Source organism: Molothrus ater, chromosome 4 (assembly GCF_012460135.2).
Source record: "Molothrus ater isolate BHLD 08-10-18 breed brown headed cowbird chromosome 4, BPBGC_Mater_1.1, whole genome shotgun sequence".
In the NCBI taxonomy this organism is placed as follows: domain Eukaryota; kingdom Metazoa; phylum Chordata; class Aves; order Passeriformes; family Icteridae; genus Molothrus; species Molothrus ater.
The window spans coordinates 30,144,324-30,158,948 of record NC_050481.2 but is presented as its reverse complement, the minus strand read 5'-3'; the positions used below and the strand labels follow the sequence as shown (position 1 = coordinate 30,158,948).

The 14,625-nt window shown below is 39.5% G+C and overlaps 1 protein-coding gene across 1 annotated transcript in view; it reads left to right on the top strand.

Annotated features, from left to right (window-relative positions):
- Window positions 1-4,606, top strand: part of DCHS2 (dachsous cadherin-related 2) — a 104,766-nt gene extending 100,160 nt beyond the window's left edge. The window contains exon 20 of the mRNA XM_054514721.1: window positions 977-4,606. Within this exon, the coding sequence (XP_054370696.1) occupies window positions 977-3,603 (2,627 nt within the window). The 3' untranslated portion in view covers window positions 3,604-4,606. The remainder of the gene's footprint in view (window positions 1-976) is intronic.
- The last annotated feature ends 10,019 nt before the right edge of the window (window positions 4,607-14,625 follow it).

Here is a 14,625-nt window from a genome sequence, read left to right as displayed (position 1 = left end):
ATGAGGCATCTGCCATCTTTCTGGGCAATGTGTTCCAGTGTTTCATCACCCTCATTGAAAATAATTGTTCCTCATATCTGATGTGAATTTACCCTCTTTTGGTTGAAAACCATTATCTCTTGTCCTATCATAAAAGGCCTTACTGAAATGTCTGTTCTCATCCTTATAAACCCTCTTTAGGGCCAAAATAAGGTCTCCCTGGAGCCTTCTCTGGGCTGAGCTATCTCAGCCTTTTCTCAGGAGAGGAGCTCCAGTCCTCTGATCATTTTTATGGCTCTCCTCTGGACTTGCTCCAACAGGTCCATGTGTTTTCTTTGCTGAGAACTCCAGAGCTGGATGCAGCACTCCAGTTGGACCCTATTAAGAGCAGAGGGATTGAATCATGTCCTCCTCCCTGCTGCCCATGCTGCTTTTGGTGCAGCCCAGGATACAATTGGCTTTCTGGGCTGTAAGTGCACATTGATGGGTCATGTCCAGTTTTCCATCTACTGATACCTTCAAGTCCTTGTCCACATGGCCACTCTCAATCCTTTCCTCCCCCACGCCCTGTCAATATCAAAAGTTGCCCTGATTCATGTGCAGGACCTTGCACTCATCTTTGTTAAACTTCATGAGGTTCATGAACCCTCTTCCACAGCTTGTCCAGGTCCACCTGGATGGCATCCCATCTCTCAGGCATGTCAGCTGCAGCACTCAGCTTGGTGTCATCTGCAAACTTGCTGAGGGCGCACACTATCTCACTGTCTGTGTCACTGCTATTAAACAGTACTGGTCCCAGACCCCTGGGGTATGCCACTTGTCACTGGTGTTCATCCAGAAATTGACCCACTACTCTCCAGATGCAAGAGAGTAATTTTGTTGTGTATAGCCATTACAGCTGGGTCATTTTTAAATATGACTGTTTAGAATCAGCTTTTGGAATCACATTTATTTGCCTGTGCAGTGTGGACTTTTGTTAATTCTGTTTTGTTTTCAGGTTCACTGTTTTTCACGGAACCAGTTATGCAGCTGAAAAATATTTCCATTATTCATCTCCTGATAGAGGCCACAGATGGTGGCAGTCTCCCTCTGAGTGCAGTTACCTCCATAGAGGTGCACATAGAAGATGTCAATAACTGTGCCCCTCACTTCACAAAGGCTCTGTACAATCTCAGTGTGAGTGAGGATGCCTCAGTTGGAGAAAACATCCTCCTGTTCTCAGCCATCGACTGCGACTGGACGCGTGACAACACGTTTGTTGAATACTCCATTATTGGTGGCAATGCTGAGAATTTATTCTCTGTAGAAACAAGTGTCATGGGGTCAGAAACATCCTACAAACTTGTTGGCAGTCTTGTTTTGAGGAGTGCTCTTGACAGGGAAACAGCTGCTTCTCACCAGTTGGTTCTCCTTGCCTCTGATCGTGGAACACCCTCTTTGAATTCAACTGCTACAGTGCTAATCACTGTGCTGGATGTTAATGATAACCCTCCAGTATTTAGCAACTCAGAGTATCATGTTCATGTCAAAGAAAGCATCCCCATAGGCAGTCACATCACTGAAGTTTCAGCAAAAGACTGTGATGCAGGCACTAATGCAGAGATCACTTATGCTATCATCTCTGGAAATGACAGAGGGCATTTTTGCTTGGATGGTAGAACAGGATCTGTAAATTTGACAAAAACGCTGGATTATGAGGATACCATGAAATTCACTTTGGTTATCCAAGCCACAGATGGAGGAACTGATGTAAAAAATATGGCTTTTGCTGTTATTCTTGTTAGTGTCCTAGATGACAATGATTATGCCCCGCTTTTTTTGTTTCCCAGTCTGAGCTGCACTGTCAGTGAAAATCTGCCTACCTTTTCTTTTGTGTGTGCTGTTTGTGCATTGGATTTTGATAAAGGCTCCTATGGGTACCTTACCTACTCCATACAGTCTTCATGTTTGACTCATCGTGAAGCTGCTAGAGACCATGACATGTTCTTCATTGATCCTTTAACAGGAGATATTCATACAAAGCAAATGTTTGACTATGAAAGTCAAAATAGGTACTGTCTCATAATCCAAGCAAAAGACAAAGGTGATTCACTGACTACCACTACAGTTCAGGTAGATATTGAGGGGAGAGATGAATTTGATCCAGTGTTTACACAAGAACATTATTTCTTTAATCTTCCTGAGAAGAATGAAGCAGGCCAGTTGATTGGTAGAGTGACAGCATCAGACAGTGATGGTGGACTGGATGGAGTTGTTCATTACTCCCTTCTAAAACCTTCTCCATTCTTTTCTGTGAATCAAACCAGTGGCAATATTTATTTGACTCAGACTGTTCACAGAAGGAAAAATGGCATCAAAAGGAATGATGATACTCTGAAATTGTTGGTAAGAGCTCATAGCCCTAAAATTGTGTCAAGGTTCACAGCATGCACTGTTTTTGTGAATGTTTCCAGTTCTCCTGAGAGTGATCCCACAGTGTCAGCACACAGCCTGACCGTAAGTGTTTCCATCTCACTGATGGTGTTTCTGCTGCTTGCCATCAGTCTGATCACACTTACTCTGAGACTTAAGCAGAAAGATCTGATGAATGTTTGTGTGAAAAGAAACCCAGTATCCTCCTCAGCTGCTGATGTGAATTCAATAAGAGAAGATGAGGACTGCCAGAAAATCCAAAGTACAGAGAGCAGTATGCTTCCCATGGGTGCTATAGCAAAATGGCTGAGCCTAGCAGGACTTGGAGAGGGGAAGGATGATGATGTCTCCTGCAGGCATTCAGACTCCAGTGGCCATGGTTCTGCTGAAGGGGAGACTGCAGAGGACGAGGAAATCAAACGGATCTATGAGTGTCCTTGCAGAAAAAGCATTGGCTCAGCGCTGAGCAAGCACGGCTCGCAGGTGCCAGATTCGGGGATCCCAAGACAGTCTGATCAGTTCTCCTATCATTCTGGAGAAACAGATGTCACAGCTACCATGCAAAGCATGGAGAATGTGCAGACCATTAAAGGAGAAAGCAGAGAAGAAGCCTGTGACACAGCCTATGCACACAAAATCTTGTCTCAAACACTTACAGAAATTGGAATAAAAGAGGAAGGCATGATGACAGACCACACAAGAGACTATGTCCTGATGCCAGATGGGAAAGACTCTGGGTATGATTTGCTTGCAACTGTTGGCATCTCAGATGAGGATCTCAGAGGTGGTTATGACTGGGATTATGGGCTTAGCTGTGAACCCAGATTTCAACCTCTTGCCTCAGTGTTTAATGATATTGCAGAACTGAAAGATGAAAATGTTCACATTCACAGCTTCTTTCAGGAGAAGAAATCTCTTGATTTCCCTCCTCCCTTGATAACATCAGTAGCACAGCCTGGCATAAGGACAGTGCCGCCAAGAATGCCAAATATAACATCAGGGCAAGCTTTTAATAAATGCCCTTATTCTCCCATTATCCATTATCATGGATACCCTCCACCAACCATGACCCCCAGATTTTCTCCTACTCTCTCTTTACTTACCATGCAGACACCTTCTGCTTCTCCAGTAGTGTCTGATGGGAAAATGATAGGAACGTGTCTTATTGATCCGAGCTACGATCTTGCAACAGAAGAAAAAATTCAGGTCTAGGTTATTAACTGAAAGTATTTTATGGTAAAAAATATGGCTTAAAATGTATTTTGTTACTTTTTAACAGCAAAATATGCCCGTCAGAGCTGCATCACCAGTATTCTTTCTGTTTTCATAAGCCTAAAAAGTTAAAATATATAGTCAGAAATTTGGTAACTATACTTCTTGTTCTTCCCAGAATACACTGGGAGAACATGAGGCTTCTCTTTCGGTTCCCAACTGTGGTTTCTATGTAAAACACACAGCCAAGTGCCTGATAACCAATTTGCCCAATTCTACCATTTTTCTTATAAAATACATTAATAACAAACAAATGGAAGTAATTATTTATTGTGGAAAGCATTTGTTAGCATACTGGTGGGTTCTGACTGATTCTGTGGTGGTGTTAGAGGAGAGTACTGGAGGGATGTGTAAGTACAGCGGGTGTGGGGGTATACAAAGGATAAAACTTGGGTTCCTACTGAGCTCTTTCTCTAGTGTTTACCCAGGTTTCCTACATCTCAGCCTCTGGGTCCCAGCAATCTGTTTGGCCTGGTGTGGCAATGGCTCCTCAGTGGGCTTTCTTAGCTATCTTTGTGGTGTGGAACCCAGGTTCTGTGCACCTTTCTTTTATCTCCTGGTTTAAAGCCAGCAAGTCACCATAATCTGAATAATGGATGACCTTTGGAAAACAGAATAATCAGCAATAAGATAAAAGCAACCATCTCCTCTATTACTAGATCTCAAGTAGATATGTATTGTGTTTTTGTTGCATTACAGAGGGTGCCCTGGGCGGGCTCAGGCAGCTGTAAGAACAGACAGTGTTACCGTTTTGAAGGTTGAGTATGCCTCCACCCTGGTCTTTGGTTCTGTGCTGGACCAAAGATCTCTGCAAGACCAGATAATCTGGCCTTGTTTGTTGTATGTATCATACACATGGCATTTTGTGTACGTATGTATATCCAGACACATACACATGCTGTATATGCTTGTATCTTGATCAATAAAATGCACAGACAATACATCTAGAATAACTCTGGTTTTTCTTCAATGTATGTTCCAAAGTCCTTTGCATCATATGTATTAAAACTGGGTTTATAAGGAAGTGTCTAATTGATACCTAGGAGTCTGCTACTACAAGTTGGATGTATAGAGAGTTATATATTGTACAGGTCATAACAGGTGTGGAGGGAAAGCATGCAGTGTGGTTAGGCTGAGTGATTTTGTGGGATCAGTAGCATTTGTGCAGTGGCTGCTTTTCCTCAAGCATGCATGTCAACAATTGCAGCCTGTGGGCTCATAACCAGTCTTTGAATGAGATCCTGTTTCTGAGGCTACACTGACACTGTACATCTTGTACATGCAACAGGATCCATGATGCTATGTGTCTTTTAAAGCTGGCATTTCTTCTTTGTACTGCCATGGAGCTGGAAATGAGACTTAGCTTGGGAATTAATTGGGATAGACAAATTTTACTAAGAAAGAAGATGGGATAGTAAGATTTGTAGTCAGACAAAAAACTGTGCCAGGGAGAAGAAAGAAAAAAAGAGGAATTCATTCCCAGTTCATATCTAAACACAGAGATTCAGCTAAAGGACATAATTTCAGAATGAATGTTATTCTCTGCTGTCAACACTCTGCCTGTTGGCATTATGTTGTATACAGCCTGATTGGCTTTAACTTATATGTGTGAAGTTGTAAATTAATTTCTAATACACTGAAAGGTGTTCTTTGGGTGTTGACTTCTGTGCAGTTATAGTATCAGAAGGCACACAGAGCTACCTTTTCTGTGAAGTCAACAACTTTGCTAATTTGATTTTAGTTTCAGATGGTCATGGAAAAGTGGCAGCTATTGCTCTGGTGAGCAATGAGCACATGCCATCCTTAGAGAGGGGTCACCTTTTCAGCATGGGATCAGTGGAAGAATGAATGCTTTATACAGCAAAATCGTTTCATCCTTCACATTGATGGATATGAAGCAGGTAACAAGGCCTTCATTTCATGTATACAGTCTAGGCTGATGGATGAGTAGCTTTTTCTTTGCTAATATGGCTCTTACAAAAGTTCTAATGCTAGTAGCATTAGAAATCATTAGAAAGCATCACTAACCATATTCAGGACGATATTTGGACCTCACCTTGCTAATGGCCCTCCCCCTGGAGTTCTTGAAAAACAAGAAAATTTTTTCTGTTTGTGCATTTTTAGCTCCTTCAAATTCAGCTTGGTTTTGATGCCTTTCTAAGAATATTAGATATGATTTACATCCTATTTATCAAGCACATGATATAACCAATGGATACTTTGTGCTCCATTTAGGTGTTACAGCAATCTTTTCCTTCTTTCTTAAGTATTTATTGATTTTCTTTTTTATCAAATGGGAAACGCTTAGCTGATATATTGTTGTGTCATATAAAGTCAAGCTCAAAAACTTGAACATTGAAACAAGTGCCTGCAATAAATCATGCAGTTCTTTTAACCTTACTGTTTTTTTCCCTAAATAAACAGTATAACTTCTATAATCTACCATGACTTTAATATTAGCTTGCCTTGAAGAGGCTGTGTTACTTTGCAATTCTGCACACCAGTTTTAGCACTTTGGAGAAGGTACAGAACTTGTTAGTGGAAAATCATATTAAGCATAAGCTATAAAATAAAAGACAGTTGTCTCTTCTGGAATTTTGGCTGCCTGCCTTCTGGATTTGCTTGTTGGCAGCCTTGAAAACACTGGTGTAAATCACTACCAAATGGATATAAAAATTCCATCTACCGGTAGTAATTGTTATATTGACGTTCAAGCAGATTTCTGTGCAAAGGGAAAAAACCTTCAGAATTTGTGGGGAACCCATTATTTACTGATTATAACATTGTATGCCTATTTTCTAAAATGATACTAAAAACACCAGTTACCTACCAAGTCCATATTTATTTTGTACTTTATCTTCAGCTGACAACAAATATTATTCACAAAGCAGTTTTAGGTAAAAATACTTGTGATAAAAATGAACCATTGTTGCTGAGTCTATTGCACTGATAATTTCCTAGTATCATTTACATTTGGTAGCCATCCATCCTCTGTGCTGCACGTCACTTGTTTTCTATAACTGACATGTTGCTGAAAACTATATTTAACTGTTCTCTTTGGGACATCTATAAACTGGAAACATGCTGCCCTGACCAAAAAAAAAAAAGTTACTAGAACATCAGCTAGTACCAGACTGACAATTGTGCCCAGTAATATAGCTTTATACTTCTCCAGCACTAAGACCAGTTGGCAATCCAGTTGGCCACCACAGGCATGTGTGAGGCCATTGGGATATTGCTGCCTGAAAACCAGCCCTCTGGGGGTGAAGAACACAGAGGAATTGAATCCTTGCAGGAAGGGAATTGCACTGGTTGGCTGCAAATGGAAGGGGGTGTTCCCTAAAACCTTGTAAAAACACTAATTGGAATAGGAGGCAGTTGTGACTTAGTAATTGAATATACTGTGGTGGGAGGTTTATATTTAGGATTTGGCTTGCTTTGGAGCTGAAATCTGCTTTGGAGCTTCTTGCTCTTAATGTCTGTCACAACAGAACCGACTCACCATGGCAATATGTGGCTCAGTTGCCTGTAGATGATCTGGTTGCAATAAATAGAGTGTTGCAGAATCAAATTGAGTATAGTTTTGGGTGCCTCATGGTTGCTAGTTCTGTTAGCTGTTTGCTAGCACGTATGGAAAGCCTAATGTATATTCAGTCTGTGCATGGATTTGTATGTTTAGAACTCATTCAAAAAGCTGCAGTCTGACACCAAAATCCTCTTGGTGGCTTTGAAAATTCCTCCATAAATACATACAACATTTAAAAAACACTGGAAAAAATGTGGATGCCTAAGCAAAAGAAAAGGGGCCTTATAGAAGGGAAAAAATGAAGATCTAAAACTTTCTGGTTAAGACTTGCACTTTACGTTGCTGCTTGGGCTATTCCTCATAAAACATCAGATGCTTTTCTTCTGTAATGTGTAAAAAGTAATAGAAGAGCATCTGTAAGGAATACCGAGAGGCAGCAGGGTAGGCTAGAATTACAAAATTATTCTGTTTCTTGACACTTATGAGTTATTTGAGCAATGAAAAAAGTACCAAATCCTTTAGCTTGTGATAGTCACAAAAATCTCAATTGCTGCCTTGTTACTATATAAATGTTTAACTGACCCTAATAAGTCCTGTACTGGATGAAGCATTAGGAGCCAAACCATATGCCTGAAAATGCAAATGTCATAGTAAAGGACTGAAGGAATCTATCACGTTTTCAAAACTTCAAATGAAAATCTCATTACAATTAGAAAACTCAGATTTCTGGAGTATCATGTTTAAAACAAGGTATTTCTGCCCTACAAACCACACTGAAAACTGTCAGTCACATCTGTGTAGCCTTATCTTCTTGTAAATAGTCTTTTATTTTACACTTTTTTTAGAAGTTAGTATTTACATAGTGCTGGTCACCTTCCCTAATACTTCATGTTGATTGCCTATGGAAAGCTCTCAGAAAACTCAGAAAATGAAAGTTAAGCTGTTGATTGCAAGAGCTGTTCAGCTGCCGTTAACTGTTGTATAGAAGTGACCATTTCAGAGTGGCTGGGGGTAGATGGTGCATACTCACTAGCTCAGACTGGGGGAATACCTGGCTGTTGCCTGTATCCACCTCCACCATTTTGTTGGAAACTTTTTGTGGGAAACTTTTAAATGGGAAGCTCAATAGAATTTCCAAAATGGTGTTACTGGTGCCATAACCAAAAGAAAAGAGTAGCAAGTCAAACTTGTTTGCATTGACCTCTGAAAGTTCTGTTTCAAGCCCCATCTTGCTGGCTGCAGACTACTTTCCAGCATCTCCCTTTTAACGAACTGTAGGTTCTATTTAATTTCAAAGGTGTTTTTTATACTGGGTTCTGATCCAACATCCCAAGACTTCTTCCACTGATTAAAGTGGGACTTGAATAAAAAATGCACTTAGAAGAAATGGGCAACATATGTCTTGCTGATGCTCCTGCAAGAGTCAGTAGCAGTGGAGAGCTGGCTCCAGTGCGCAGGGCTGTAAGCCTGCAGGAGGGAGCATTAAGAGAAGAGAAATCGGGAGCCTAGAAAATAGAAGAACTAGCCATGGGGCAGGGGGCTGGGATTTGGAGTGGAGCTTCCTCTGTGCTTCCAGGTGATTGATGCAAACCTTGCTTTATATGCTTATTTTGAAGCAACTTTCAGAGAAATCTGGGAAGGTCTGTAAGGGAAAGTTCATTTACTCTTTCCTTATTCTTCTTTTATGTAAACTACAGTTGGCTGCCTGATTTGCTACTGCTTTTACTGAATGCACAAAATAATTACACCGTCAGACAAGGATTTCTCTACTTGTCGACCTGAGATCAAGTATGGGGTTGAATTAGTCTTCAAAATTATCCTTGTAACTGTTAAGGTAAACAGGAAGGATTTGGGAATTGTTGAGTGGTTGTTGGGGGTTTACCAGGGTTTTGGGAGATTTTGTGGCATTGGCTTTTGATTGTGTTTTTTAAGAGATGCACATGTTTTTTCAGTTTTAGGCTGAAATCTACAGCTTTTGAACTTTGAAATCTGTCTTCTGTCACACTAATGGAACATCTTGTGCCATTGGCTGATCATATATTCAGTGGGTAGAGATTGGTAAATTTCAGCAGCCTCCTCTTTTCTCTGGCAATAGAATTGCAGTAAACTGTATTTAATTTTGTTTCTGAATGTCATAAACTCTAGGCTTGATCACTGATATGTTTGAACTCCCCACTTTTCCTTTAGATATTTTCCATATGTAGCTAAAATGTTTCATTGTTCACCATTTTCATCCCTCGCATACTTCTTTTAACTTAGTTTTAGTAACTGAAAATTGGGCATTCTGATCCCTAAGCACTTAAGGTGTGGAGCCTTAAGTTGTGAATATTTCCTGTTAAAAGAATGTGGTGTGTTCTATCACCATAATTAGAGATAAATGCAGGTTTAGTAACACAAGCCTCCTCTTACCAATAGTTTTTGTGTGGGGTTTAATGAAGTCTTCTGTGATTTGCAGAATTAAATAGTGAAGTTTATAGCACGAAGACAAAAAGCAACAAGGAGATTTGATTACTGCAACTAGTGCAAAGGTGAAATGATGAAGCAAGGAGGAGATCTTGATAACCAAATTTTAAAATATGACAGTGAGTAAAAGGCCTATCCAGTTCACCCACATGCTTGAGATCTTGACTCCTTAGGAATATCTTGTGTCCATACTGCAAGGTAATACTTTGGGGAGTGCAGGCCTGCTAGTCCTTTGTTACAGTTCTTTTGTTTTGTAGCAATGATAATTCTCACATGTATAAACAAAAGTGCCTGATACTGTATCCCTTGGCAGAATTAGTGATGCCTTTTGGCAACAACGGGAACTGAAACAACATCATCAAACCCATCACTCACTGAGCTTCTTAGTTTACAAAAAACTTGCCTAAAATAAATAATAAAAAGACAGATTTTGGGGTATTCTTCCTAAGAGAGAAATTAATTATGAATCGGAGCAAAATCTTTCAAGAGACTGCTGATTACATTCTCTCCTCAGCAGAGATGTTGTGAGTGTCAGCAATGGAGAGATGAAGGTTTACGGTAAGGAAGAGAAGATGGGATAAACTGATGGATAAAGATGGAGTTGAATGGAAGAGCAAAGATGCATAACAGACATGGAGTAGATCTCTCTTAGTGAGGACTCCCTGCTAGAGAGAACTGAGTACTTGGCAGCTCAGCTGTTTCAGAAGATAATGTTGTGCTGCCTGCCAGGGACAGAATTACATGTTAAAGACACAGAAATAATCTCTGAGAAACAAAAAAGTTTCTTTGCTCATTTGCAGTCTCCTGACAAAAGACTCTATCTGATGGAGTCTGTCAAGGATAGTGATGAAAAGCTGGGGCCTCAGGACCTTGTAGTCTAGATGACTGTCCTGGTTCCAGCCAGGACAAGGTAAACTTTGGCAGTAGCCAGAAGGAGCCAATATTGTCGATTGTCAGGTGGTTTTTTTTTTCCATGTGAATAGTTTCTTTTCTTATGCCCTCCATTGCCAGTATTGTTACTGTTCATTTTCTTATCCTATTGCTCTTTCTAGTAAATTGTTCTTATCCCAACCTTTGATTTTTGCCTTTAGTTCTTTGAATTCTCCTCTCCATCCCAACACAGGAGTGAGGGTGGAGTGGGGGAGCGAGCAGCAGTGTGGGAGCACTAAACTGGAGAACACCATTCCTACAGCATGACAATGACCTTCAGCAGAGTTCTGCTGGTCAGCCAAGTAGAGGGACAGAATAGGGGAAGACTGTGTAGAGAAGGTCACACATATGATATCTCAAGCCTGGTCGAGTTAAATAGAAGAGAAAAATCAGGTGTGGAGGTGAGATGAGTACCAATTGTAATTATTCCAGTTCAAAAATGCTCACTGTCCAGTTAGAGCAGGTTTTGGTTGGTTACAGAGCCTGCTGTAGCCTCTAAGGTAGGCTTAGGCACAGGTATATATGTACACATAGGATTTTCTGTAACTGTACTCCTGGGGTATTTTCTGTAATAATATATATATGGCTGGTAAACAGATACTGCTAATAATATGGAGCCAACACACTTATTCACAAAGTTATTGACAAAAGGTGATCTGTATTAATTTTTATTTTCATAAAAAAATAGCATGCTATAGAAAACTTTACTGCAGAAAACAAGCTTGTATTTGTAACCAAAAGTTACTTTGGTTAAAATTAAAAAAAAAATTAAAACCCTGTTCCAAAGAAAGGAAGAAATAGGTCTGTAACTAGGAATTACTTCTACACAACATTAACTATGGGCTGATTTGAATATCTGAAGCTGTTCTGCCACATTCTTTGCTCCAGCTAACAGACTCAAAGTTCACTAGCTCAAGTGGAACATCACACTGACACAGCTACGCTACCCACAAAGTCTTTGATCATATTCCCTACTGTGTTGTATAAGCTAAATTCTAGGATTACTAACTTCAAAGAACAAACTTTCATAAATATAGAGGTGAAGGCATTGGGACACAGCAATCTGAATGCTCAAGAGGTTTAGAATTGTATCAAGCTAAAGATGTGAACATTAGTTGGAACTGTCTGGATAGCAGAGATTATTCAGGGCAAAAAAGCCCCACAGGGTAGGACTGTCCAGTAAGAAATGTTTATGTTTAAAAGAGGACAAAGTGTAAGGATTGCAAAAATTCAGTGAATGGACTTGAGAATACTAGTGCAAACTGCCAAAGGCTTTTTGCTCATGAAAAGAAGTAGGAACCCTGAAAATCGAGGTAAAGGTTAAAAATAATCTCTTCCAGCTAAAGTGAAGGCATTTTTAACCTTAATTTGCATTGAAGCTACTGATAATGATGATCATGAGATTAATGACAGGACAAAGGTAATAATAAGAGCAGGGAAGGAAATGAGACAACCCCTAAGGTGAAGATGCTGTACTCAAATAGAGGGGAAATAATAGTTCTTGTCCTAAGGCTGAAATAGAGTATGTGGATGCAGAGCCAGCTTGCCCAACAGCATGGTATGGTAAGGCATGAAATGCTGTGGCTTTTCACCAAGGAAAGGATAAAAGTATGCCATTGGAAGTCATGCTTGAGTCCCCCTAGCAAAGAAGGGGCAAATAAAAGGATTCACTCAGCTCTCCAAGTGTTACCTCCACTGGAATGGAATCAGCTTTGGGGAAAAATCAGGACACACAGACGCAATAGTATTGTGCATGAATTTCAGGGTAGGTCATGTGCCCAAACACTGCACTCTTTGAGAAGATAGCTAAATACATAAATTCAATGGAATTAATGTATTTGAGTTTCAGAAAGACATTTGACACTGTGCCAAGTAAGAGTTAATTCTAGAACTGCAACATGATACATTTATTGTAGAGTATATTGGCAGGGAAAAATAGAGTTGGAGCGAGGTCATTGGTAGAGACAGATAGATTTTTCTGGACTGTTTAATATTTTCCAATAGAGTCAGCAACAGAAACAAGCCTGATTGAAACAGAGCTTGGTAAGTTTAAAAAAGGGAATTTGGAATAATTTCATATGTGAATTGGCCAAATTTCATCCACCAACTATTGGATCATATAATATCTTTTTCTGCTTTAGGTTAAGGAGCACCTGATATGATTGCTCATTGTAACTGTATCTATTTTAATCTCTTTAACCTTTTCTACTGTCACACCATATGTCATTTTCTCTAATCCTTGAGAATTTTTGTGGCTGTCATCAGAACCTACATTTTCAACACCTTGAAATATATTTAATTCAGTTGTTATTCCAGTATTCTTAAATACTGAAAATAATTGCAACTTTACATTTGTAGACCTGAAGTATTTGCAGCCAATTTTTTGACTGTTGTATGCAAAGTACTCCAGCTTCTGACTCAGCCATATTCATCCTGTTATGTGTTATCTAACATTCATAGTATCACCATTCCTTCACTTACTAATGGACTGGACAATGCTTATAATCCATAAATAATGTTGGAGGTTCTTTGTGTTCTTCTTTCAGAAGCACAAACCAGAAAGAAGTATTGAACACTTTTGAATTAACAGTGCTTCACACACACTTGTATTTGAGGAAAGAATTTACATTTATTTGTGCAGAGAAAGAAAATACTATCATTTGAAAAGGTTGCATAAAACATGAATGCAAGTACTAAAGAGAATGTGCATATTGGCATGGGCTTCAGTACTCTTCAGGGTACCATAACTCAAAGAGCTCTGTTTAATCCATTAGGCTATCTAGAACTGCCATTTCTTGATGAGAGTTTGGGACCAATTGAGTTTTTTCAAAATTTGCCCAGAGATTCAAATATTTCAAAATATTTTGTTTGAATTCTCATCAAGGTATTTTGAAATGTAATGGAGATGTTCACATTTAATAAATAATGGATGAAAATTCAAAAGCAGGCACATTTTACTTAAGCTTCCAGTTTCACAAATCTGCCTCTTTTTTTTCTTTTTCTGTTTCCTTGCCTCTCTTTCTCCCCCCACCCCCCAATATATCTTCCTGCCAAAAATTATTTTGGGAATTGAAGTCAAACCAGAGAGCTGTAGTCAGATTGCTGAAAGCATATTTTGCTATCAAATGTTGCATTAATGAATCATCTCACTCCATTTTAGAGATGTGTAAGTACATAAGATATGTGTTTGGGATAGATATAAAAATTGTAACATTTTTGGAATGTGGCCTGAGAAAGTTTTGCAGTGTGCATGTGGAAAGATTCAGTATTTCTGAGTGAAAATATTGTGGGTGAGTTATGTAGGTCATCTCCAAGAAGCCACGCATTTCACACCACAGCTCTGTAGATGCCTGATATTTTACAGCAGCTTATTCCTAAAATATTTTAGTAAGTTTAAAGTTTTATTGTTTCTATTTCTGTCTCTGCCTGTAAAGCCAAGCTCCATTAATACTACAATTCCAGCTATAAAGAATTCTGCGAGAGGAAGGGAACTTATAAATAATGCATTTAGAAACCTCTAAAAAGGATCTTCAGAACTTTTGGCACTTGTTAAAGCAGAATATCTCATGATCAGTGACAGATTTATTTTTTTTAACCATAGACAGGTAGGAAGAGCCTCCTGTTTTCTTTAATTAAACTAAATATTTTTTTTGCAGCCTAGGCAGGTCATTAGGCTTATCAGTAGTTTTTATTCTGAGCAGGCTAATTCCATGGATAAGATTCACACTTTATTTTGGCAAGAGAAGAGTCAACTTGGGGAAGGCATCACCTTGCTCACAGGACTGGTGTCTGAGTCCTGTGTGCATCCAAAACTACCACAGCTGGCTCCCAAGTTCCTATCTGCTGATACTCTGCAGAGCATCATCTGTAGCTCAAGGGCTGAATCAATCTCTGGGTTTTACGTATTGCAGCCTGTACTTGTATAATTTTATGTGGAAATCTTGGAGGAAACGCCCCAAGTTCAACAGTAGTACCTCCTCCCCAGGAACTTTCCCAGCAGGCTTTGTTGTTTTAAATGAATTGCTGGTGGTTTAATCAGTTCT